At 35.7% G+C, this 27627-nt stretch overlaps 2 protein-coding genes across 3 annotated transcripts; both read right to left on the bottom strand.

Annotated features, from left to right (window-relative positions):
- Window positions 1-794: 794 nt before the first annotated feature.
- LOC147403341 (3-isopropylmalate dehydratase large subunit, chloroplastic-like) lies at window positions 795-11779 on the bottom strand. 2 transcript variants are annotated; one of them, XM_086438888.1, is made up of 15 exons: window positions 11620-11779; window positions 11433-11522; window positions 11160-11330; window positions 9292-9444; window positions 9101-9169; window positions 8862-8978; window positions 6723-6797; window positions 6453-6530; window positions 6232-6327; window positions 5872-5921; window positions 4439-4493; window positions 4122-4253; window positions 3889-3936; window positions 3626-3784; window positions 795-1133 (listed from the first exon to the last, which is right to left on the bottom strand). In XM_086438888.1, exons 1-15 carry the CDS (start codon window positions 11668-11670, stop codon window positions 993-995), a joined length of 1485 nt encoding a protein of 494 aa, XP_086295014.1. In that variant the 5' UTR covers window positions 11671-11779; the 3' UTR covers window positions 795-992. The 2 variants fall into 2 exon arrangements, with proteins under 2 accessions (XP_086295014.1, XP_086295015.1); XM_086438889.1 differs by having other exon boundaries at window positions 1012-1149.
- Window positions 11780-14388: 2609 nt separating this feature from the next.
- Window positions 14389-23938, bottom strand: LOC147403340 (3-isopropylmalate dehydratase large subunit, chloroplastic-like). The gene is made up of 15 exons (XM_086438887.1): window positions 23785-23938; window positions 23547-23681; window positions 23270-23440; window positions 21471-21623; window positions 21283-21351; window positions 21051-21167; window positions 20351-20425; window positions 20080-20157; window positions 19860-19955; window positions 19642-19691; window positions 16918-16972; window positions 16608-16739; window positions 16377-16424; window positions 16120-16278; window positions 14389-14762 (listed from the first exon to the last, which is right to left on the bottom strand). The coding sequence occupies exons 1-15, from the start codon at window positions 23830-23832 to the stop codon at window positions 14622-14624; spliced, it is 1527 nt and encodes a 508-aa protein (XP_086295013.1). The 5' UTR covers window positions 23833-23938; the 3' UTR covers window positions 14389-14621.
- Between the last annotated feature and the right edge of the window lie 3689 nt (window positions 23939-27627).

Below are 27627 nucleotides of genomic sequence, written 5' to 3'. Positions count from 1 at the left end.
CTCTCTTCTCCTTACTCATTTCTCAAATAAAACAAACCAGGTAGGTGGTCAATCTCCGGTAAAAATAGCCGGAGGGCATTACATATTTCCGATAAATTTGTCCTATTGTCTTCGTCTCTTCCTTATTCTTTTCTCTGGTGTTTGGTTGTTGAAAACCCTAGAAAGTTGTTGAGAAAATTGAAGATGAAGTGAGAAGTTTATCCAAATGATCATGCTATTCGTTAAGTTCGTGCTTTTTTTTTTTTTTTTTTTGAAAAGGTTTGTTTGGTCTATGTAGATAAGGGGTTGTCGACACAATTTCAGAAAAATATATATGTGTATTGAGTATCGATCCAATTACAGTAGATCCACTTGATCAAATATAAAGCTTCAAAGAATGGTATGGACGGTGATTGAATCACGTCAGATGGAAACCCAAATCAAGCACGTCTAATAAATAAACCTGTTAATATCCATGCAAGGATAACAAAATCTACATCTTGTCAAATCAAATTCTAATAGAGAAAGTTACTAATCAAAAAAAAAAATCTAATAGAGAAAGTTAATTCTTGACACACATCATTTCAATATTAACAAATTATATATACGATATATGTGAAGGTAACCTGATTCATCAGATTCAATACCTCATGCCAGACACATCAGATCGACTAAATCAGATTATTAAATCAACCCTATGATATGGGATCTCAGCGAGATCAGGATGATGACCAAGTTGCTCGCCAAGCCCAAATTTTGATGATTTTCTCAAGGGACCTTTTTATGCTTGAATCTAATTTTACAACATAATCAAATACCAATATAAGTTCCAATAAACCTTCATAACTATGTTTTCTGTATCTGCATTCCAAGAACTGTACACATTATTTTCTTATATAGATGTATTCCGTAGCAACTTCATAAATACAAAACCCAATACAAACTTATGGATCCACATTAATTTAAAGCGGTACAGAGTAATCACAACATACCAACTGAACAACTTTTGGTGGTCACTGGAAGAACTCTCTCGGGTCAGTAACGAACCCCGTCAATGCAGATGCTGCTGCTGTATAGGGGGAAGCCAGATAAATCTGGCCTTCTTTGTGCCCCATTCGACCAGGGAAATTCCTGTTTGTTGTTGAAACACAGACCTGCAAAGTCAAGTCACTGAAAAGAGTAAAAAATTAAAAATCTTTTTTTTTTTTTTTCAAATCTCAGGGTGTTGAAGGATGTAACGTTAGTATCCAATGATGTGTTAAAGTCATTCCATTTGGGATTTAGATTTGACAGCTTTTAATGTGTCACACACCAGTCAAAAAACACACAAGTGTACCTTCAACAAGGACACTACATGCATCCAAGATGCAACTTACGTCTGGATCAAGCAAAAATAAAATTTTGATGATGAAAAAAAGGCGCCCACCATTGTTCACGGCTTTTATAACGAATTATAACAGTTGCTAACAAGGTTTAAATTAATGAAATAATGGGAGTAACAGTGGTGAACCTTGACTGTTACCTCCACAACAATGGGTACTTTTTTGACCTTTTTTAAATTAAGCCTGATTTACTACAGTTCATTTCAGGGGAGGGGGTGGGGACGTAAAATAATATTATCCAATTACAATGGTTCTGAAATAATGGACTGATGACCATTATAACAAAGAAAATTATCACTAACGGCTGTTGTATTAGAACCATTATTTACATATATAACGTAAAGGGGTTTAATCCAGGTCATTAAAGTGCTGTCCTTAGCAGTTACAGCTGTTACTAAAAAGTAAGAACTCAACAGAACCTTGACCCTTCCACCTTTGGTACTCCAAAGCTCAGACATTATAGTGGATTATGCCGCATTTTTTTACAGCATATTATGGCAATTGTAATAATGCATTCTTCCCTATCTTGTTTTACAGGCACTGGCCATCCTACTATCCTATTACATTCGAAATTATAATAGATTTGAGCAAAAGCAATCCCAACCCACAAGTTAGTGAACCATATAGTTCAATGAGTGAGTAAACACTTTGAAAACTGCATAGTCTGAAAGTGGGCCAATTAGGAGATCAACACCTTCTGATCTTTTTTAAAAAGAATAATTCAATCAGCAATTAGAAGAATCTCAGTTAGTCTTGTATTTGATGAATTAGCCCAACCCATAGGTCCGTTGAAATTAGATTGGAAAGACTTATGAAAAACTTTTTGTGGAATGACAAGAGTGGTAGGAAGAAGTATCATTTGGTTAGATGGAAGGTGATTTGCATGCCCAAGACGAATGGAGGACTAGGCATTAGGGGTCTTAGATTAGCCAATAGAGCGCTTCTAGGAAAGTGGCTTTGGAGGTTTGGCGAGGAGAGGGGTAGTTTGTGGAGGAAGGTTATTATGGCTAAATATGGGGAGAAGAGTCTAGGTTGGTATAGCGGTGAGTCTAAAACCTCGTATGGGTGTAGCCTATGGAAAGGAATTCTAAAAGTTAGCAAGGATTTTGAGCAAGGGATTAGATTCAAAGCGGGTATGGGGGACAGAATTAGATTTTGGGAAGATTGTTGGTGCGGACCTTCATCGCTAGCGTCTCAATTTCCATCATTATACGTCTGTTCTGTTAAGAAGAATCATTCAATCCAGCAATGTTTGATTCACAACGAGTCCGATCCTACTTGGGATTTGGGATTCAGGAGAAATTTTAATGATTGGGAGCTAACCGAGGTTACATCTTTCCTCGATCTCTTGCATACGCTTCATCGCAACGAAAGTGAACAGGAAAGGTGGGAATGGATTAGAGCGAAGGACTCAAGATTCTCTGTTAAATCCTTCCATAAATGGCTCACTCCTAGTGCTGAGCGTACCATCTCGGCTTCCATCATTTGGTTCAGGTCAGTGCCTTCTAAAATCTCTTTCTTTGTCTGGTTGGCTTCCCGTGGTAGGATTCTTACAATGGATAACTTGATTGCTCGGGGTTGGATCACTCCTAACTGTTGTCCCCTTTGTTTGATGGAAGGGGAATCTGTTGATCATATTTTAATTCATTGCCCTTTTTCCTATAATATATGGTCAAGTTTCATTGGTTTATTCCGTATGACTTGGGTTTTCCCTCATAAATTTTCATCGTTGTTGAAAGAGTGGACCAGTAATGTCTTTCACACTAGAAAACGTTACCTGTGGGCTATGCTACCTTCGGCTATTGCTTGGGGGATTTGGAATGAAAGGAATAATAGGGTGTTTAATGGCAAGATTAGAAGCTCTTATACAAGTTTCTTAGAGATTTTGGGCTTCTTATACCTTTGGTCCAAACAATATATAGAGTTCGTGGGAACTTTGTTTGATGATTTTGTCTTTAGATGGAACTCTTTATGTAACCATTGATGTTGTTTACTCTTCTTCTTTGTTGCTTTCTATGAGGCTTTCTCGGCCTCCTTGTATTCTGTTTTTCTTTCTCCTTGAAATATATTATACTTAAAAAAAAAAAAAATATATGGGTAGACTTGCTAAGGATAACGCACCTTTAGGCTCATAGTATATTTTCCTTTTGTTAAGTTGAAGGTGAGGTTTGTATATGATTAACCTATATTTCTCCCATATATTTACTGACACTTGCAACACTAGTAGAAGATCAATTGTGGTTTCATTTAATAAGATTGCTTGCCTGAGGTTCATTCATGCGTGCATAAGTATCTCGAGGACCACCTAAACAAGCTCCACAACTAGGACTTGCAGGCGTATCACAACCCGCTTCTTCGAAAATTTGCGAGCAAGTCTTGCCACCAGACCCTGGAACTGGGATGCTATATATATCCATCCAAACCTGGAAAATTTAATAACAGATGGAACAAGTTATTCATTTGAAATCCAAAATGTAACTCAATAACAACTTGGCTAGAAAAGAAAAGGAAAAAAAAAATTAGCAACCTTTTGGGTAGCAGGGACAAGAAAAGTTGGCACTTTAACCTTTTTGCCCTGCGCACAAGGCGAGTAAAATGAAAATACATATCAACATAACATAGGTGGATTAATATATGTCCATGCTGCTCTTAACTATGTCTAGATGTGAAATATAACATGATAAAATTAATAACTAATAGCAGAATCACACAAAGAAAAACTTTATTAAAAAAAAAAAAATGGGATCTTCATATTCTCACCGAAGCAAGAAAAACTTTGGCAGCAGCTAGAAAATCCTCCGTCTTTCCACCAGTACATGAGCCTATATATACTCTATCTATTTTCACATCTTTGCATTCTCTCACCAAAGCACGATTATCAGGAGAATGAGGCTACCAAATTATAACAAATATTATCACTACACAACATTCGAAATTAAAGAAAAAAAAATGCATGCTTAACAATTTGCACACACATTTATCGAAGCAACAACAGGTAATGAGAGAACAAAGTTGGCTCTGCAACAGATAAGAGAAGCTTACAATGCCACTTGAAGCTACTTCATATAATTTCTCACCTTGGCCACCAGTGGTTCTAGTTTGGAGACATCAAATCTGTACTCCAAGAGAAATCTAGTAACCAAAATAATAAACCCATTAATACAGATGAAATATCCCAGCAGAATAAAAAAAATGTACCACATATCAGGATAACAGAGGTATCAATGATCTCTCAGTCTAGCACGGTAGACACAGCTATAATATGTCAAGTTCTTATTTTCCTTTTTTTTTCTTTCTTGTTTTTTTGGAGTGTAGCAATCAAATTTACTTGTATAACCGTATCAAAGTCATGTCCTGCCAGCATACGGAGACACAAATGGGCCCAATACAAGTACCAGACTTGTGGTAAGGCATTCCTTTTCAATCTTGCCAATAACTGACTATTTCTTAATCAAGAAAAAAAAAATAACTTCCAACTTTTAGGCTAATCGCAGTTTACACATTTCCCCACAGCCTCAAAGGTCAAGGTTAGTAACAGTTCGGTAATATCCAGAATTGAGATAGTCTGCAATGACCATTGTTAGTAGCATACTTTAGAGAAAGTATAAGATTGTTTACTTGTTTTACTTAGTGGATGCTGTAGGCACAAATTCACATAAATGTTAAGAAGGGTTCATATTTACTTTCAATTAGCAGATAAAAGAGACCAAACTGCATCAAAACCTTCCTTGTTTTAATTGATAGATATAGATAAATATATGAAAGAGAGCGTTGTTCATCACAAACAACTGCTCCCCATGTTGGTCATGCCAAATATCGTCACATGGCATGTTCTTTCAGCAAATTGACCCGCGAACTTGTGGCCCACGCCTTGGTGGGCCTTCGCACAAAAAATTTGGCCTGATTGGTGTTATCTAGGCATTGGATCTGTCCATTTTTTCATTATGAACCTGAACTGCAGGTGAAAACATTAGAGCTCCAAATCCTTGATGGAAATTGCTCAAATCCAATGGCTAGAAATCATAAAATCAGGGGTATCAAGGTCCTCCAATGGATGGAGGGCCCACATACTGCAAAGGAAAAAATACCAAATGGAAAAGAGCAGGAGAATTTTCCACCAAACTTCTCTTGAAATAATCCAATAATTCTCCATTAGCCTTATGGAGGGCACAATTTTTTTAGATAACCCTACTCCTGCTCCACAGTGCTCTATTGTTAAAATTTTGACGACGGCCACCGTGCAAAGGAAAAAAGTGTCACCTTGTAGGAGATCGCGGTTTTCCATGCCAAGTCTTTTGTGTCTGACACATAGGTACAATAGGAGATTTTTAGAAAGTTAAGTGACATTGTTAAATAGTTTCTAAGAGAGATGCAACCAACAATTAAATAAGAAATATCTTCAGAACAGTAATTAAGATTTAAGAGAGGTGAAAGGCAGTACAGAAGATTTCTAGACAAAGAAAGATAAAAAGCCAGTGCAACACAATTGACTGTAAAGATTTTCAATTACCTTGCTTTCTCATCGCTATAAACTGGTTCAAAGTCCACTGATGTCTTACCCTGTGTCAAACAGTAACACTAAGCCTTATCCAGACAAAATAATTGTATAACATGCTCAAGAAAGGTTAAGACTGGCCACATTGTTGCAACTTGCAACCAAGAACATATATATAGGGACGTGTTCGGGGGACATCTAAAACTGAAAACTATTTTTACACAACCACCCGGATACCATCCATTTTTTCAATGTTTTTTACAACACCTCCAGATGCTGTTAGATCTTGTAAAATTGATGGCATCCGAGAGGTGTAAAATAGTTACCACCTGTAAAATGAACGACAAAAATACTTCATGCACCTGTGAAACTAACCTCAAGGTACTTGTACGTTGTACTGTCAGCAGGGACAACACCATTCTTTCCCCCAGCTTCAACAACCATGTTGCATAATGTCATTCTTTCCTCCATCTTTTAGGTAGAGAACAACAAAAATTAGAATAAAAAAAATGTTCGACTTTAGCATAATCAGGTTTCTCAAAAGAGAAACATGTACTCTCAAATGATATAAATAAGATGTTTTTAGGTGCACTCACAGTCAAACTTTCAACAGTAGAGCCAACGAACTCCATTGACTTGTATGTTGCACCAGCCACACTTATTTCACCAATAATCTGCCAGGAACAATCCACGTTATGAACAACACAACAGATAATGGTACAAAACTATCCAGTACAATACTGAAACTAAGAAATCCAAATTGTTTCAACCAGCGAAGTGTTAGATTGGCATAAAAATGTATAGAAGAATGATTCAACTGTAGGGATTTAAAGAAGACAATTGTCTCAAGTTCCAAAAAAACTTACTTGCAAAATCAAATCCTTCGCAAGCAAATAACTGGGCATTTCTCCATCCATTACAAATCGTAAAGTTGGGGGCACCTGAAATATAAATACGTAAGAAACTTGGAACTAGCTGACATAGTAAGTTTTGAAAGCAATTGATCAATAGAAGAAACAATAAAATTTTAATAAAAGAAAATCAATAGTAATAGCATCCTTGGATGGCATATTAACAAGAGCTATAAAGAAAAATCCTATTTTCGCACCATAAATTATTAAGTTTTCCAAAAAATGTTCCAAACAATCCATTGTTCCAAAATTCAAACTATAAATCTTGGCCATTTATGAATCTTCAAATCAGTTAAAACTCTTTGACGCATGCATTTTGCGGATTTTGTTCAGTATATGTACAAGGTGTGTTGATGTATCACCCACATGGATACGAGTCAAGGGCTGATTTTGGTGAGAATGATCTTCATGGTGGGGAGATCACCTTCACCATAAACGTCCATGGAGTGCTCCACGTGGTATTTTAGTGGAGGGCCGTGGATTTTATGCATATGATGGATAGGTCTCCCATATGTTCATAAAGTAAAATTTGGTTATCCTAGGGTTTCAAAGATTTGATGAGCCCCCAATCAAAATTCTATGAAGTTCTCTTTCAGGGAATAATGGCCATATGAATGTTCAACCCACTTTTTGGTGGAACAAATACCAACAATCAGCATCACTGGTGATCCCTAGCCATAAAGTGATGTATCCATGGGAGAAGGATTTTGTTTTTTTAAGATTTCCCCCGTTTAATTTCATGTTTAGGAGAATGTCTCGATTTTTCTCATCAATACAAACCAGAATATTCTAAGAGAACAAAGTTTCTGATTTATTTTCATATCATCCATGCCAAATTATGGGATGCATTGGCCTAGACCGAAGTGAAATGAAATTTTGAAATACAATCCTCACAAGAATCAGCGCTTGACTCATCTCCGTGAGGGTAATAGGAGCACCTATCACTCTAGATGCAAAAATCCAAACATCAACATGTCTGTAATGAAAATTATTGCAAGTTAATTCCAATTCATCAAAAAGAAAAAATGATAAGTGTAATAATCATTGAAGGAAGACAGAGAAAGATACAAAAGGAGGTTGAGATAACCTACCTAGAAAATATTGAAAAATAAAAGCAATACCTGCAAATTACCCTTAAAGACAACTCTAGACATGAAATTTGTCCTCCGATGCACATACCCTATGTAATGAAAGAATTGAGTTAATTGTCCTCTTCTTTAGGCCACCACCTCATCCTTGGTTTTTATCATCATCTAATCTCCTCAAGAAAATATTGTTTTTGGAAATCTGCCTTTTATATTGGTTCTCTTGTTTCTTTCCTCTAGAAATAAAACCTTGACTTCTCCCCTGATGTCCAACAAGAGCAAGTTTTTTTAAAAGTGCATTTTTTTTTTCTTTTTAACATCATCCTTCCAAGTCCCCCCCCCCCAAACCCCAACCCCACCTTGGTGGCCACCCCCTAAGAGTTATCCCAATACACCCGGTACAGGTGGAAGGGTGACATGTGTACCCCATGGATTAGTTGGATGCTCTAAGATGCGTAGATACCCAAGGTATCAAAAAAAAAAAACCACCGCTTGACCCAATCTAACATTTGGGGTCCTGAAACCACGTATTTTTTCCAACATGAAATGAATTTGATTGACCGACTATCCCGCTTCTAGGAGTAAGAGAACATGACCCAATAACATATACACCCATATGTGCCTTTAATAACACACACAAAAGATAAAAGAGCATAATAGTAACATAATAAAGCATACGAAAACATTTAGGATAATGTATACTTTTATCATTGAATATCAAAACATCATTTTCCCTAATGTCTCATTTTCAGTTGAAACATCTTGCTTTGTTTGCTTATGAGAACTAGAACAAGAAAGGGATTTTAAAACTCCAACAATCAGGTGCACTATAGATAACCATTTTTGCGTTTACATGTGCATTTGACAATGCACAAAAGACTAACCACCATCAAAAAAATTTTAATTATATTTACCCATCCCCTGGTATGTAACTTGATTAGACATAAGTTGAGAATTACATATTCCAGAGAATCAAATATCAGAAATACCACAAAATAAAATTACAAACCTTGATAAGGGACTTTCCAGTGCCCATAACAAATCCTGCATCAGTGTGGCCAATTCCAGTAGCAAACTGACCAAATGCTCCAGCACTGCATGTGTGAGAGTCCGTACCCAGCATAACCTGAAATAGGTTAAAAGGGTTCAAAACAAAGAATCTGGAAAACTCAGGGACCTGTAAATTTTATTTAAAACTCTTTTATTGACTTTGAGGTGTGTGTGTGTGTGTGTGAAAGAGAGAGAGACCTCCCCAGGCCTGCAATGACCTTCTTGGGCTAGAGCAACATGGCAAACACCTTTGTAATCTGAGTTAGCCTGTAAATACATTTTTAAAAAAATGATATTAAACATCAAGAAACTGACAACAAGTATAATCTCTTAAACTGGAAAAGAGCAAGTTAGCAAAAACCATAAGAGGAGAGATTCGAGAGCCATACCTTGAAATTACCAAGGTCCTTGATATCATAGAAGTACTTAATATTTTGCTCCACGCAGAAATCCCTCAAGATATCCACATTACGGTTCGCCCGCTCATCGCTTGTAAATATATAGTGGTCAGGTATGATCACAATCTTTTCTCGGTCCCAAACCTTTCATTTTAAATCAAGAATCAAATTAGCAAGTTTAAACATAACATAGAGGGCGGATACTCCAGACTAACACTACAGACTCATTCCCCATAACATGAAAAATGAGGTAGCAAGGTCCAATAGGAGTCTGGCAATTGGAATACATCTTCCCTCATGTGGCAAGGTTACACTCAATTTCTCTCTGCCATGTGGCAAAGAGGTAGATTTGTTTCACATCTTTTCCTACAAAAAATGAAGGGGTGTGGATGCAACATGGAAAATGCTATTGTCCATTACAAGGTTTTACATTATGATGAAATCTAAAAAAAAGTGTGATATTCGAAGGTGCCAACTAGCTTAGTTGGTAAAGTTTATGGGGCAATGACACCATATATCTGGGTTCGATTCCCCCCATTACCGGAGTTACTGACCTCACTAAATATAGGCTTACCGATCCATAATAAAAATGTGTGACATTTCCCTTTAAGTTCCACTCAATTTCAGTGATCCTATGAAGAAGTATTTGGATTTTTATTTTATTTTTTTTCCAGAATCAAATTGGTGTTGAATGGAGATTTAAATCCTTGGTCCCCATGTCATTTTTTTTTAAGTGTAAATTTTATTAAAAGAACAAGAGGATGAGAGGTCCTCCGGGATACAGAGAGCCAAACCAAAAGAGAGAAGAAAAGGAGGAAAAAATCAAAACCAAAAGCAACAACGCAACTAAAGACAACTACAGGGAGCAAAGCTCGGCCCATCTAAGCACGAAGCCCTCGATAAACAACCCTTCAAACTCTTTTCTCAACTGCAAAATAGAAGAGAAGATCCAGAAGTTGATCTTGTTATCCCTTGCCTTTGGTCTTCTTGTTGCATGAGTCTTTTATCGCTTTGATCACAGGTTGAGTGATCTTCACAACTTATTGTGAGTTCCATTTTATAGACAAATGTTTATAAATGAAAAAAATGGAGGTTTAGAAGAGCTACCAATACAAACAAAAAAGAAAAGGCAAACTTGCCCAAGGACATTACAAACAGACTCCCATCTAGACAATAAATCCTCGCAGAACATCCCTTCACATATGTCAGTTGATATAGGATTCTGTGACAACTAACTTGGTCATTTTCAAACATATTCGTCAGTATCTCGAAGGCACTCTAAGATTTGGCTTACTTATATTCCCTATTTATGATTTTCACTTAGTTTCCCTTCATATGAGAATTGGACTAGCTATCCCAAAGATAAATGGTCCACTTATAATGGTTGTATTTTTCTTGCCACAAATCTCATCTCATTATCATTTAAGAGATTGGCCAACAATGTTCTATTTAAGCACTTAAGCCAGGTATATATATTTCCATACTAATTACCATGGCTTGATGCTACTTGTTGCATACTTTGTTGTCAATCCCATTCTTCATGCTCGGACGAAACAAGTGAAAATTGAATATCAATTGGTTCACGAATGAGTTGCTTGTTTTTCCTTACATGCTTAATTTGCACCCAACATGGTTCAATTTGAGGATATCACCAAAAGGGATTAACTTCAACGTTCTATTTATCTTCCCCAGACACATGTAGCTTTCCAAGATTGTCACTATATAATATTTTTCTATTTTACTTGAATGCGATGTGTTTCCATATAAATTGATAATGATCATGCATTCAATAATTGAAACATCTTCAACAAAAACTGATCAAAAAACATAATTGTAACATCTTTAAAGAATTAATATACCTTTGCATTCTCGCCAAACTCTTTCTTGAAGATCCCAATTGTTCCAGGTCCACCAACATCATGAGTCATCAAAACATCGACATTAACCCAAACATTCTCTCCCGGAACCAATTGGGACCTCTCAGACGCCCTAGCCAAGATTTTCTCTGTTGCAGTCATGGCGGTTTTCACCTAAATAATTATTTTCAAAAAACCCATAACTTGAAAATCCATGAAAAAACAGAAAGAAGAAGAAAAATTGACAAAATTGTGGAAGAAATTCGGAAACCCAACTGAACCAGTGGTGGAAGGCAAAAGCTCGAATTGCCTTGGCATCATCATGACTGAAACAATTTTCTTTAAAGAAGCTTTTTTCTTCCATGGCTGAAAGCGAATCGAAGTTGAAGAACATTAAGAATCGAAAAATAAATAGGTTGTTAGAAATGGGGGTATCTGTAATTTCTGTTATAAAAAAAAAAACCTTTTTTATAAAAGTCGTGGAGCTTGAAGAAGCAATTGCAGAGGAATCCATGGTGGGATCGGTGTTTTCTCTCACAGAAGCCTTGTTTGCACGTGCAGTCGGCTGCCCCCACACGCACCAGGTAATTTCTGGTATAAACCCTTTAAATTTTTTTTATTTTTTTTATTTTTGATAAATATAAATTATATTAACGAAAAAAAAAGAGAAGAGGAGGCTGAGATAGCCCCACTCAGTTTCACAATTATTTACTCATGTATTTTCACATGAATATAATTATAATCTTTTCATAGAATAAGAATGATTTCAAGATGTTTAATCATAAAATTATATTTTATTTAGATAATCTGTATTTGAATTATATAAAAAAATTAATTATTTTAACGAAAATATATAAAATCCCAATTGACTCCATTGAATTTTACTGATTCAGACGAGATTTTCAAAATCTCGTACCAAGTCATCTCATTCAGCTCGCAAGATTCCTCTCAATAGAGACACCTTGTCTATCTGTCTCATTCATGAATAAAACTAAGAGGCAAGTCATCTCGATCTTAGATGATATTTAAAATCATGTTTAAACATATTTTTTAATCAATTATATGATGATTTATGACAACGAACGACGAATAGATAATGCCATACTCATGATTTATAATAGTTAAGTATAACTTTTGATTTGATTGTCCATTCTCGTAATTATATGTGAATTATGGGTACTAGTGAAGATTGATCAAGTGACGAGCTCATTTGTTTTCTGATTTTTATAGCAACAAGCTCATCACTTAGTTGATTTTTAAAAAGATGAACTTGTCACTAGATAAAACTTCTCGAAATATCAAAAATGCATATATAATAATAACAAAACTATCACTCATGTAATGAGTTGTGTTTAGATTTGGATAATTGTATTCAAAACATTGCATTTAATTTAAGTATCCATTTCACTAGTATTATTTTTTCACTCCCATCTTCAACTAAATACAAGAAACTCTCAATCTCACCTTAATCCCAATTTTCCCTTCCTAAATCCCCTTTTTTAACTAAATGCCCTCATCTTCAAACTTTAACAAAAAAAATCCTTGATTTCTTCTTCTCAAATCAATCGTCCTCAATCCATCATTTTCAACTTCACTTTAAAGAAAAATTTTGTCGGTGCTTCTCAAATCCTCATCTTCAATCCACCGTTTTAACTTAATCTTAATGAAAATAATCAATTTTTTATATTTTACCCAAAACAGTCGTCTTCAAATTCCTCATATTCAACCAATAGTTTTCAACCTCACCTCAATGAAAACCCTTCGATTTTTTTTTACCAAAAATTCTAGTATTCTACTTCTCTAGAAAATTCTATATTATTACTTTGGCTTAAAGGTTTAAGTGGATAAAATCTTAAGTCGAAAGTGAGTAAATTTTTGTACCTAAGCTGTTGAAGATGATTAGTTTTGTGAAGAAAAACCAAGGAATATTGGCTAAAGGGACACATATCATCATCAGTTTGCCTAAGCCGTTGAAGATGATTGGTTTTGTGAAGAAGAACCAAGGAATATTGGCTAAAGGGACACATAGCATCATCAGTTTGAACTTTAAAAACATAGGGTTACATGTCTAAGTCACAGTGAAAGATGAGTCGTGCTGGAGTGACTCTTAACATTGGATCTCATATCACATATCTTGATGTGGTGGATATGAACTATAAATACTTTTCACTCGTATCTCGAGACTTTCACATCAGGGTATGCGATGTGAGGTCTAATCATGAGGTCATTTCAGCATTATTCTTAAAAGATATTTTGGTTACTTCAAAACTTGATAAATGGGTTTTGTGCCTTCAAACAGAATGGGAAGCCATTGCAATCTGTATTGCGTCCCCAAACCCCTGTAAAAGCATAATGCTAGGAAACATCACTTACAAATGATTTGTGGTGTACTAAGCAAAGCATGAAACTTGTGAAAACGATGTCTTACAGAAATTGATGACACCCCAAAGGCTTTCCCCACCCATATAATAAACATTGATATTGGGTTCAATCAAGAATATTTTATGAAAATTGATTCTTATTCTAACCTAATTTTAAAGATTAGTGTATGTGAGACTTCAATCTAAGCCTTTTTAACCACTTTTTTAATGATTTATGCCTCTACAGTCTCAATCTAACCAAGATTTAGAAAATAAATGCCTCTAGTACCACATTTTGATCAATAGAGTGCTTGAGTCGAAGACCCCTTGTGGGGACTAAATCTTGCCATTTTCATCTGCCTGAACCTAATTACCAGAACCAACCTACTTTCTTAGGCTGTCAAAGAATTAGTTTGGATCCATAATAGATCCACTTGATCAAATATAAAGCTTCAACTAATGGTATCTGAAGGTGATTGGATCACATCGATGGTACCCAACATCGAGCAAGTCTGATAAATAAATCTGTTAATTTCCATGCAAGTAGAACAAGATCTACATTTTTTTCAGGACAAATTCAAATAAGGGAAATTAAGTTTGACACATATTTTAATAATATAATATATTTTAGATAACAATATATCAGATTGTTAACCCAATCCATGAAATTCAACACCTCATGCCAGACACTATCAGATTATTAGGTCAGACACTGTCCAAGGATATGGGGATGAGTGATCTGGATGATAACCATGCTGCCGTCTGATCACAATTTTTTAAAATAAAGATTTCATGATTATGATGATTTTCTACATGCACAAAGAGACCTCTCTATGCTTGAATCTAATTTTACAATACAATAAGAATGCCAGTAAGTACCAATAAACCTTGACAACTATTATTTTCTGTGTCTGGATTCCTAGATCCGTACATAATATTTGCTTACATAGACGTAGTAGTCCTCCATTGCAACGTCATAAATATGATCATAGCAAACAAAAATCCCCTAAAAAAACTGGCAAAGCCCAATACAACTTTATGGATCCAGATTAATTTATGGTGGTATAGAGTACTCGCAACATACCAACTAAACAACTTTTGGTGGTCACTGCAAGAACTCTCTCGGATCAGTAACAAACCCTGTCAATGCAGACGCTGCTGCTGTATAGGGGGAAGCAAGATAAATCTGGGCTTCTTTGTGCCCCATTCGACCAGGGAAATTCCTGTTCGTTGTTGAAACACAGACCTGCAAAGTCAAGACATTGAAAAGAGTTAAAAATTGAAAAAAGGTGTTTTTTATATCACAAATGTTGAAGGATCCATCATTAGTATCCAATCATGTGTGAGAATTCACAATCCACTTGGGGTCGATTTCACAGCTTTTGATGTGTCACACTTGCACCAGTCAAAAAATACACAAGTGCACCTTCAACAATGATACTATACACATCCAAGCAGGGGCGGAGCCGGGATTTTGCTCATGTGGGGGCAACCAAGAGTAGAAAAAAAATAGTGGGGACAATTAAGAGTGAAAAAAAATAGTTGTGGGGGCAACTAAGAGTGGAAAAAAAAATTGTGAGGGGCAATAGTGGTAATTTTTTTATCCGCCGCTAAAATCTGTCACAGTAGCACATTAATCCATAGAATTTGAAAACTCTTGTGGGGCACTTGCCACCACAGCACCCACTCTAAATCCGCCCCTGCATCCAAGATGCAACTTATGCTAGATGAAGCGAAAAATGAATTTTGACAATGAAAAAAAAAATTTGAACGTAAGGACTAAAATAATGAAATAAAGGAAGTAACAGTGGTAAACCTTGACTATTATTTCCACAACCATGGATACTTTTTCTAACTTTTCATATTAGGGTCAACTTTTTATATACTTCATTTCAGGGAAAAATAGTAAAACAATGTTAAATAATATTATAGAATTATGTTGATCCTGAAATAATGGCTTGATGACCGTTTTGACGAAGATAATGATCAATAATGGCCATTGTATTATGACCATTATTTACATACATAATACAAAGGGGTTATAATGGTCATTATTAAAAAAATGTTATTTTTATTCTCCGACAGTTCTGCCTTTGTTGCTCCGTTAAAGCTCAGCCATTACGGTTGACTCTCTCTTTATTTTAAGCTATTATGCCGCATTATGATAGCATATTACGACAATTGTAATTATGCACTATTTTTGTGCCAGCCAAGGGCCATCCTATCATTCTATTGTACTGGAATTTATAGATTTGACTAAAACCATCCCAACCCAACCACTCCCCCCCACCCCCACATACAAAAAAAAAAACCATATTGTCAAATCAGTGAACTCTTGGATCCTGCAAAGTCTGAAAAGTGAGACCAATTAGAAGATTTAAATTTTCAGATATTTTCAAATGAAAAAAGATCATTCAATCAGCAATTAGAAGAGTCCAGTTTGTCTTGTATTTGATGAAACCTATATTGGCTTCATCGATTGAACAGTACAGTCCGATGAGATGGTGGGCACATAAACTACATGGGTAGACAAGTGAGAATAATGTGCCTCAACAGTAGTTTAGGAAGAACAATTGTGGTTTGAGATAAATAAGATTACTTGCCTGAGGTTCGTTCATACGTGCATACGTATCTCTAGGACCACCTAAACAAGCTCCACAACCAGGACTTGCAGGCGTATCACAACCCGCTTCTTCAAAAATTTGCGAGCAAGTCTTGCCACCAGACCCTGGAACAGGGATGCTATATACATCCATCCAAACCTGGAAAGTTTAAAGAGATAACAGACGGAACAAGTTGTTCATTTGAAATTAAAAATGCATCTCAATAACAACTTGGCTAGAAAAGAAAAATTAGCAACCTTTTGGGTAGCAGGGACGAGATAAGTTGGCACTTTGACCTTTTTACCCTGTACAGAAGGCAAGTAAAAATCAGAGGAAATACATGTCAACATTACATAGGTGGATTATATATATATATGCCCATGCTGCACTTGTTCTATGTCTAGATGCCAACAACATAAAGGCATTCGAAAAAACTAATGACACAAAGAACAACTTTAAAAAAAAATATGAGATCTTCATATTCTCACCGAAGCAAGAAAAACTTTGGCGGCTGCTAGGAAATCCTCCGTCTTTCCACCAGTACATGAACCTATATATACTCGGTCTATTTTCACATCTTTGCATTCTCTTGCCAAAGCACGATTATCAGGAGAATGAGGCTGCAAAATTCTAACAAATATTATCACAACACAGCATATGAAAAAAAAAAAAACATGATTTAACAATTTGCACACAAATTATTGTAGCAAGAGCAGGTTAATGAGAGGACCAAGTCAACTTGAAAACAGATAGAGAAGTTTAGAATGCCACTTGAAGCTACTTCATATAATTTCTCACCTTGGCCACCAGTGGTTCTAGTTTGGAGACATCAAATCTATACTCCATGAGAAATCTAGAAATCAAGATAATAAACTCATTAATATAGATGAAATATCCCCAACAGAATAAATAATATAATAGCCACAGCTATAATGTGTCAAGTTTCCGTTTTCCTCTTTTGTTTCTGGCTTGCTTTTCTGGAGTGTAGTTATCAAATTTTACTCATATAACTGTATAAATTTCATGTCCAGTCACCAGCACATGGAAACACAAATGGACCCAATACAAGTGTCAAACTTGTGAATATGATAATCAGAGAACAATAGGGTTCAGTAATTTTCCCCAATATATAAGGTTGTATCAGGGATACAGCAAAACAACAAATAAAGTGTCATCTGTTCCCTTCCCTCATTAGACATAGTTGTAAAGGCCATGAAATTACAGCTAATCATCACCAAAAAAAAAAATGGCAACCACAAGCCATCAGTTTACACAAAGTTTCAGGGAAGAAAGATGATGAGAAAGCGACTGAGCTAGTATAAGATTTTACATTTGTAACAGTTTGGTAATATCCAGAATTGAGATAGTCTACAATGACCGTCGTTTGTAGAATACTTCGGAGAAAGTTAAGATTGTTTACTTGTTTTACTTAGTGGATGCTGTAGGCATAAATTCACAGAAAGGTTAAGAAGAGTGCATATTTACTTTCTTTTAGCAGCTAAACGAGATAGAACTGCATTAAAACCTTAAACCATTCTTAAATTGGCCTTTACAGGATCTGAGTACTGGTAAGGGTCCGCAGATCATATTTCCATATTTTAATTGATAGATATGGGTGACGTTCGGAGGCCCTAAAGAGAGCCAAACATTGTGCCACTACTTTTGTAATGTATGGGTTAGAAGTTTCGGAATGGGCTGATTTTTTGTGAGGATGATCACTATGATGAGGAGATCATCCTCACCAAAAATCAGCCCATTCCAAAACTTCCGACCCCATCAAAAGTGGTCTACAAACATTGGACGGTCCACGATTATTCAACTTGTAAAGTAGGGTTAGAAGTTTCGGAATGAGCTGATTTTTGGTGAGGATCATCTCTTCACCATAGAGATCGTCCTCACAAAAAATCAGCTTCCGAAACTTCTAACCACTATTTTGAAAAATGTTTGGCTCTCTTTAGGACCTCTGAATGCTTTCCTATAGGGACAACAAGATATACAAAGTTTTTTGTAAAATATGGGCTAGAAGTTTCAGAATGGGCTGAGTTTTTGTGACGATGATGATCTCTATAGTGAGGAGATCATCCTCACCAAAAATCAGACCATTCCAAAAAATTTAACCCCAGTTTACAAGTTGAAGAGTCGCGGACTGTCAATTTCTAGTGTTAATTTATAAACCACTTTTGATGGGGTTAGAAGTTTCGGAATGGGCTGATTTTTGGTGAGGATGATCTCTATAGTGAGGAGATCATCCTCACCAAAAATCAGCCCATTCCAAAACTTCTAACCCCATCAAAAGATGTTTACAAAAAAACTTTGGCTATCTTGTTGTTCCTTGAACCCAACTCATGTGTATATATATATATATAGAGAGAGAGAGAGAGAGAGTTGAGAGACCCAGTAGACAACAGATTAAAACTGAAAATATATGTATAAAAGGAAACATGAGTTGTTAATCATAAACAACTGTTCCCCACATTGGTTATGACTGTTGGCGCATGTTCTTTCAGCAAACTGACCCGCAAATTCGTGGCTCACTCCTTTGTGGGACTTGACACCAAAGAAATCAGCTTGATTGGTGTTATCTAGCCATTGGATCTGACCATTTTTCATTATGAACCAGAACTGTAGGTGAAAACATTAGAACTTTAAGCCCTTGATGGAAATTGCTCAAATCCAATGACAAGAAATCATAAAATCAGGCTGAATTTAGGTATAAAGGTCCACCAATGTGTGGAGGGCCCACAGACTGCAAATGGTATCATTCTCCAAGGGATTCGATCACGCACAATGAAACACCAAAAAGACCAAGCACTAAAAGACCCCTCACAAACCAACCAGACAATCATACTATCATTTAGCAATAGTGGCGGCTTCAGCCGGGAAAAAATCAGACTGTCTAGGTCAAATCAAAAGGCCTCAAGTCGCAGAATATCTAACCAACTTTTAGACATATGGAAAAGAGAAGGAGAATTCCAACCACCTTCTCTTAAAATCATCCACTAAATGTCCACTAGGCTTTATAGAGGTCACACGTATTAAAGATAACCTTTCTACTGCTCTTCAGTGGTATATGTCAAAATTCTGACAACAGCCACCATGCAAAGGAAAAAATTTCACCTCAGAGGAGATCACATCCAGGACAAAGATACCAGGAAAGACTAAGCATTGGATCTAATAAGGTTTAGAATATTAGCCCACATAAGTATCAAAATAAAAAGGATGTATTGTGATTGTCTGATAATGACAACAACAAAATTTGGGGACGAGACTTTATTTCTCCATTCCACTCTATCCAAAGTCATGTCTTTTGTGTCTGACACATAGGTACAGCAGTAAATTCTTAGGAAGTTGAGTGACCTTGTTACATAGTTTTCTAAGAGATATACAACCAAGAAATACATTCAGAACGGAAATCAAGAGAGGATGAAAGGCGGTATAGAAGATTTCTAGAAGAAGAAAGAATACTTGACAATCAAGGGCCAATGCAAACAATTGACTATAAAGATTCCAACTCTCAATTACCTTGCTTTCTCATCGCTATAAACCGGTTCAAAATCCAATGATGTCTTACCCTGTGTCAAACAGAAACACTAAGCCTCGTCCAGACAAAATAATTGTGTAACATACTCAAAAAAGGTTAAGAGTGGCCACTCTGTTGCAACCAAGAAAATATATATGTTGACTCAAACATACAACTCATTATCCAAAACAAAAAGCACTTCGTGAACCGTGAAACTAACCTCAAGGTACTTGTATGTCGTACTGTCAGCAGGGACAATACCATTCTTTCCCCCAGCTTCAACAACCATGTTGCATAATGTCATTCTTTCTTCCATCTTTGGTAGAGAACAATAAAAATTAGAATAAAAAAAATGCTCCACTTTAGCATGATCAGGTTTTTCAAACAGAAACTTGTATACTCTCAAATGATATAAATAACATGTTTTTAGGTGCACTCACAGTCAAACTTTCAACAGTAGAGCCAACAAACTCCATGGACTTGTATGTTGCACCAGCCACACTTATTTCACCAATAATCTTGCCAGGAAAAATCCACATTATGAACAACACAACAGAAAATGGTAGAATAATCATTCAATACAGTACTGAAACCAAGAAATCCAAAGTGTTTCAACCAGCAAAGAGTAAAATCTGCGTAAAGAAGTATAGAAGAATGATTCAACTGTAGTGATTTAAAGAAGACAAGTGTCTCAAGCTCCACAAAACTTACTTGCAAAATCAAATCCTTTGCAAGCAAATAACTGGGCATTTCTCCATCCATTACAAATCTCAAAGATGGGGGTACCTGAAATATAAATATGTAAGAACCTCGGAATTAGCTGATATAGTAAGTTTTGGAAGCACTTGATCAATAGAAAATCACAAAGAAATGATAAACATTTAACAAAGGAAACAAATAGAAATAGCATCCTTAATCACATATTATGGCATGTATTGGCCAAGACCAAAATGAAATGAAATTTTGAACCATGGTCCTGGCAAAAACCAGCCCTTGACTCATCTCCATGAGGGCAATACGAGCACAAATCACTCTAGATGTAAACATTCAAATGTCAACATGTGTATGTAATGAAAACGATTGCAAAAAAACATTAAGTGTAATAATCATTAAGGAAAATAGGGAGACATACAAAAGGAGGTTGAGATAACCTACCTAGAAAACGTATAAAAACAAAAGTAAAACCTGCACATAACCCTTAATGACAACTCTAGACATGAAATTTGTCCTCCTATGCAAATCCTCGATGCAATGAAAGAATTGACAATGCACAATAAACTAGCCGCCGGTCAAAACAACCCAGAATAATATTTACCTACCCTTGATATGTAATTTGATTAGACATGAGTGAAAAGAATAACATATTCCAGTGAATCAAATATCAGAAACAAAACAAAATAAAAACACAAACCTTGAGGAGGGACTTTCCAGTGCCCAGTACAAATCCTGCATCAGTGTTGCCAATTCCAGTAGCAAACTGGCCAAATGCTCCAGCATTGCATGTGTGGGAGTCTGTACCCAGCAGAACCTGGAAGTAGGTTGAAAGTGTTCAAAAAACAAAGAATATGTAAAACACAGGGGCCTGAAATTTTATTTACAATGATTCTACTGAGTATTGACTTGAGAGAGAGAGAGAGAGAGACCTCCCCCGGCCTGCAATGACCTTCTTGGGCTAGAGCAATATGGCACACACCTTTGTAATCTGGGTTAGCCTGCAAAAACATTTCAAAAAAATTGATATTAAACATCAAGAAACTTGCAAAAGTATAATCCCTTAAGCTGGAAAAACTATATAGCAACAACCAAAACAGGGGAGATTAGAGAGCCATACCTTGAAATTACCAAGGTCCTTGATATCATAGAAGTACTTAATATCTTGCTCCATGCAGAAATCCCTCAAGATATCCACGTTACGGTTTGCCCGCTCATCGCTCGTAAATATATAGTGGTCAGGTATAATCACAATCTTTTCTCGGTCCCAAACCTATCATTTGAAATGCTAGTTTAAACATAACACATAGGATGGATACTCTAGACTCCAGAGTAACACTACATACTTCAGTCCTCATAAGACTAGGGTTTTCGCACATGGAAAATGAGGTAGCAAGGTCCAATAGGAGCTCACCAATTGGAATACCACTTCCCTCACATCACAAGGTTAGGCCCAATTTCTCTTTGCCACATGGCAAAGATGTAGATTTGTTTCACATCTTTTCCTACTTAAAAGCTCCAAAGATGAAGGGTTATTTATTGTCTACAAGGGAACGGATGCAATGTGACAAATGCTATTGTCCACTACAAGGTTTTACATTTTGATGAAATCTCAAAGAAAAAAATAATGATATTTGAAGATGCCAACTAGCTTAGTTGGTAAGTTTATGGGTGATGATACCATAGACCTAGACCCAAGATCAACTTCCGCCATCACCGGAGTTACTAATCTCATTAAAAACAGGCTTACTAATTACCAACAAAAGAAAAGTGTGATATTTCCTTTTAAGTTGTATTCAATTCTGAGGCTAAAGATGATTGTAAGTTTGGCCAATTTCAGCTGCGGTATTCACACTTCTAGAGATACTTTGGAAAAATCTAGAAGATTAATTCTCTTCCCAATCTAGAGCTAGGATTTGACAAGTTCGCTACCAATTCCAATGGCAAAAAAAAGTTTATCATCTATTTTTTATTTCTTATGAAAAATAAGAATATTGTTGATACTCTTGTCATTTTGATAAGCCCATTCCAGAAGTAAATGTTGTCATACCTTTCCTTTGGTCTTCTATTTGCATGAGTCTCTTAGTGCTTTGATCACTGATTGAGTGACTTTCCCTGCCTATAGTGAGCTCCAATTTTTTTATTTTATGGATAAACTTTTATTAATGAGAAAAATGGAACTTAAAAGAGCTAACAATACAAGGAAAGGGCAAACTTACCTAAGGCCATTACAAACAAGTTCCCATCTAAACAACAAATCCTCAAAAAACATCCCTTCATGCACGTCAGTTTACGAAGAATTCTACTATGACTCATTTGGTTATTTTCGAACATTTTCTTCAGTAACTCAAAGGCACTCTAAAATTTGGCTTCCTTATCCCTATTCATGAGATTTACTGGGTTTCTTTTCAGATGAGCATTTTGGACTAGCTATGGGTCCACTTATTATGGTTGTATGTTTCTTGCCACAAGTCTAAACTCATGGTCAAGAGATGGTCGACAATATTTTATTTAAGCATATAATCCGGGTATATTTCCGTATTTATTAACACGACTTGATGTCATTTGGATCAAGTACCTTGTAGTGCCAGTGCCAATGATGCATACCTTGTCAATCCTATTTTTCATGCTCGGACGAAACAAGTGAAAATTGATTATCATTCACTTAAGAGTTACCCATTGTTCTAATGTATTTAATTTGCACCAAACATGGTTCAATTGGCAGATATTCACCAGAAGATCTTACTTTTGATGGTCTTAAGTATATAATATTGTTCCATTTTACTTGAATGTGATCAGTATCGATATATATTAATAATGAAACCTAATTAGGGTTAATCATGTCATTCAATTGTCAAAAATCTTCAATAAAAACTGATAAAAAAAATACAATCGAAACATCTTTAAAGATTTATATACCTTTGCATTCTCGCCAAACTCTTTCTTGAAGATCCCAAATGTTCCGGGTCCACAAACATCGTGAGTCATCAAAACATCAACATTCACCCAAACATTGTCTCCCGGAACCACTTGAGACCTCTCAGAAGCCCTAGCCAAGATCTTCTCTGTAGCAGTCATGGCGGTTTTCACCTAAACATAAAAACCAATTAGAGTAAAACCCATACCCTGAAAATCCATGAAAAACATATAATTGAAATAGATGGAGGAAATTAGGCGAGATAGTCAGAAACCCAACTGAACCAGTTGTTGAAGGCAAGCGTTCGGATTGCGTTGGCGACATGACTGAAACAATTTTCTTTGAAGAAGCTCTTATCCTCCGTGGCTGAATGGGAAACGAGGTTGAAGATAAAGAAGAGAGAGACATATCTTTCTGAACATTAAGAATCGGAAAAAAAAAAAAAAAATTGGTTGTTAGAAGTGGGGGTAACTGAAATTTCTGTAAAATAAGGGGGAATGGAGATGAAAAATTGAACCTTTTTGAGGAAAGTTGTGGAGCTTGAAGCAATTGCAGAGTAAGCCATGGCTGGGATCAGTCTTCACTCTCTGTTGAAGATGAAGGAAGCCTTAGCTGTTCAGTATTTACTTGAGTTGTGGCAAGTACACGCACCTATAAGAAACTTGGGAGCAAATCCTCTGTAGTACTTAATTCCTGAACAACGCTGTGATACTTTTAAGATGGTTGTGTTGGTTAGAAAAAACACATCAGACCCAAAGATTTTGGTTTAGATCAACTTGTAGTAATTAATTCGTATCTCAATGAAAAGAATCTATGGCTCTAACGCTCATTTACATCAGAAACGAAAAAGATAATGCTGACGTAACATTAGAATGTATGCACCACCGCATCACAATGTTACTCCAGCACGACTCTAAAAAATTAAAAAAAAAAATTCTAATATGACACAGGTGCCCTTACCGTCTCATCACAAAATCGTAGATCATTTATCTTGGGATGCACAAAAAAATATTTGTGGCTAACGCATCCCAATGCAAATGATCTATCTGTGATTGGGGTGTGTGTCGGAGGGCGGTGTTAGAAAATTATTTCACTGAAAAAAAATGTTTTGAATATGATTCGTAGCTTTGAAATTGGACGGTCAGTGGAGTTATAAAATTAAATGGGAAGATATTACTATGTGGTTGATGTGGCATTCTCTCAATCTCGAAAAGGTACTCCTTGTATGGCATGAAATTAGTACAGCTCAACATTTTGGTGAATATTTTAGATGCCTTCTTGTATCTTTATATTGATGGCACACCTTTTAACCTCTCTTGTTGGACTCATCACCAAGGTCGAGCTCGACGCTTCAAGAGTTGAGCTCACTAGTTTCAAATTTTCTCGAGCCCGATGATTTCAAAATTTTCAAGCATTGAGCTCACCACTTTCTAAAACTTCAAAAAAATGCCTAGAAGGAAATCTTATTGACACGCCAAGATACTCTTAGGGTCCTATTTTTGTGGCCCTCTCTAAAAAATTATAGATTTAGTTAGGGCATTCCATTTTTGAAAACACCTTTATTGCAACTCCTGCACTCGTGTCATCGTCTCATTGAAACGACTTCAACGATTATGACAATTCTATTGATGAAGACGAATGAGAAAATAAGGGGGAGAAAGAGAGAGACTAAGGAAAAAATTGAGAGATTGGAGGAAGGAAAAAATAAGAAGAAGAATAAGAAATGTTGGAGAACAAGATAAATAAAAATAAAAAGATCAAGAACTACCATTCAACATCAAAAAGGTTCCATCCAATATACTTTGTCGAACGAGTATTTCCGACATACACATAATTATTGTAAGAGGGTTCATCCGACATGAATTATGCTTAAAAAAACCCACTTTGCTGAGAGTGGACATCCAACATGCAATGAGTCATGTTAACGTTGTACTTTTAACACGGTCCTCTTTTCAATACATAATTAATTAATTATTTTGAGGGGCATCCATTAGAGATGAGAAGTATGACCTACCAATGCCTTCATTGCATCCATTATGGATGAAAAATACGATCTAAGACAAAATTATCTTATATAAAAAAAGGGAAATGTTCAGCACCCTAAGTTTTACCACACACTTTAACAAACGTTTTTTGTCCTACATGGGTTAGAAGTTTTGGAATGAGCTGATTTTTGGTGAGGATGATCTCTATGATTAGAAGATCATCCTCCCCAAAAATCAGCCCATTCCGAAATGTTTAGCCACATGTTTACACGTTGAAAAATCGTGGACCGTCCATTTTTTGTAAATCAATTTTGATGGGGTTAGAAGTTTTGGAATGAGCTGATTTTTGGTGAGGATGATCTCCTCACCATAGAGATCATCCTCACAAAAAATCAGCTCATTCCGAAACTTCTAACCCATGTAAGACAAAACGCGTTTGTTAAAGTGTGTGGTAAAACTAAGGGTGGCGAACGGGACCCATAAAAAAAATGTTTATACTTAGTTTACTAGATTTAAAGGGTTTATTGTTGAAGACTCGTCGAATTTTTCTATATTTAAAAAATTATTGATTTTTTAATGAGAATCTAGTTATACAGTAAGTGCTGTTGTGACTTGAACTTTTCAACATGTTAGATCATCGGAGAAGACAACAGAAGTGCAGATGGAGGAGTGGATAGAGAGTTTGAGGGGGTGGGGGGTTCTTAAAAATTAGTAGCATGTTAATAAAAGTTTTATTGCTTAAATGCATATGTAATACTTTGAAACAGACACTTGAGTTAAAAGGTTGCATTGTCATTAATGTTGGAATTGGGCATTCTTAAAAAAAAAAAAAAAAAAAAAAAAAATCAAAGTTTGGCTTTTGATACGAGTGTCCACTTCGCCATTAGTTTATATGTATTTTATGAAGATCTATCACGTGATGAGTTTGATCTTTCAACGTGGCGGTCACCATTGAAAAAATATATATAAAACACACAAAATGCATTTATAGTAATAACAAAATGGATGTTTAATCAAATGTTATGAGTACGGGTATTGCCATTTTCCATTTGTTACGTGTTCCATTTATAACTACACTTTAAATAATCTAAATTACGAGTGTATCATTCTCTATCCATCATTCAACATCCAAATCATTGAAATGGATCCCAACGATACTTAACAAACTTGGGTAAATGAAGTGAGATTTATTTTTTATATTTTTAATTGGCAAATTCTTGTTGGATGAGGGTGCACTTAGAAAGATTAAACTGTATCTTGAAAAAAATGTTTTGAATCATTTTTTTGACAGCTTAACCAACTTTTACTTTTAACGTACCATTTATTTTCTCACACTGATTTTTAAAGGAGTTGCTATTGGCACTCCAACTTTTGCTTATTAAACCCAAATTAAAATAAGAAAAATAAAAAGAGGTTAAGAGAATGGGTAGAAGTCAGGTGCCGATTGAAACATGCACTCTCTTTGTTTAGATTTCTATTCGCTAGATTTAAGATTTTATATAAACTCAATCCTGATTCTAGACAATTGTTGACATTGTTTGAAGGCGTTACGATGCTTTGTAATGGCAAGGCAATAATCTGGGCCAAGCTACTACGATGTTTAAATGATGAGTTTTAATCTTTAAGAGAGCTTCTATTACCATACAAACTTTTACTAATTTCACCCTAAGATGTGTACTAATTCTTTGGTGAGTAAGCATAGGCCTCTTCTTTCGGGGTTTAGGAGGTAAAAAAATAATAAATAATTAGATTGGAGGGGTACTATATAAAATCATTTGAGTTAAAAAGGTAAAATAAAGAATAATAACGAAGTTAAAGTATTATTATTAAAAAAGGGAAAAAGGTGGGGGAGAATAAAGACAATAAAATCAAAATGACAAGAGAAAAGCAGCGATCACTGTAACGATGAGATAAATTAGATTACGATTTTGAAATAGAACCATAGATTATGAGATTTCGTGTCATTTAATGCAAATGTGGGTCGTAGGGATTGAAAGATCCACCTTTGCATTGTAAGGGTAGGAGGTGGGACATGATTCAATATGGAGATGTTCCACTAAATGAGAATTAGAACCCAACCGAATCGCTCATAGAATCAAATCAAACTAAGGTTAGCTTGGTTTGATTCTATGGCTTGCCAATGTATCATATAAATCTTTTTGGAAGCAAAATATGTTAAAGGAAAAAAGTAAATAAATAATGAACATGAAATTTCTTATAATAAATATTTAATTTATCAAAAAATAAAAAACCATCAATCAATGTCTTAGTCATTAAGGATTGGGTTTTCATTTTCCTTAACCTAGAATCCAATAACAACTATTTCTAAACCATAGCAAACCAGTCCTTCTGTTTGGATGGATTCCAACCAAACT

The sequence above is a fragment of the Akebia trifoliata genome, chromosome 4 (assembly GCF_017979445.1).
Source record: "Akebia trifoliata isolate Shusen 1 chromosome 4, ASM1797944v1, whole genome shotgun sequence".
In the NCBI taxonomy this organism is placed as follows: Eukaryota; Viridiplantae; Streptophyta; class Magnoliopsida; order Ranunculales; family Lardizabalaceae; genus Akebia; species Akebia trifoliata.
The sequence above is the reverse complement of the archived record's forward strand: the minus strand, read 5'-3'. Positions and strand labels throughout refer to the sequence as shown.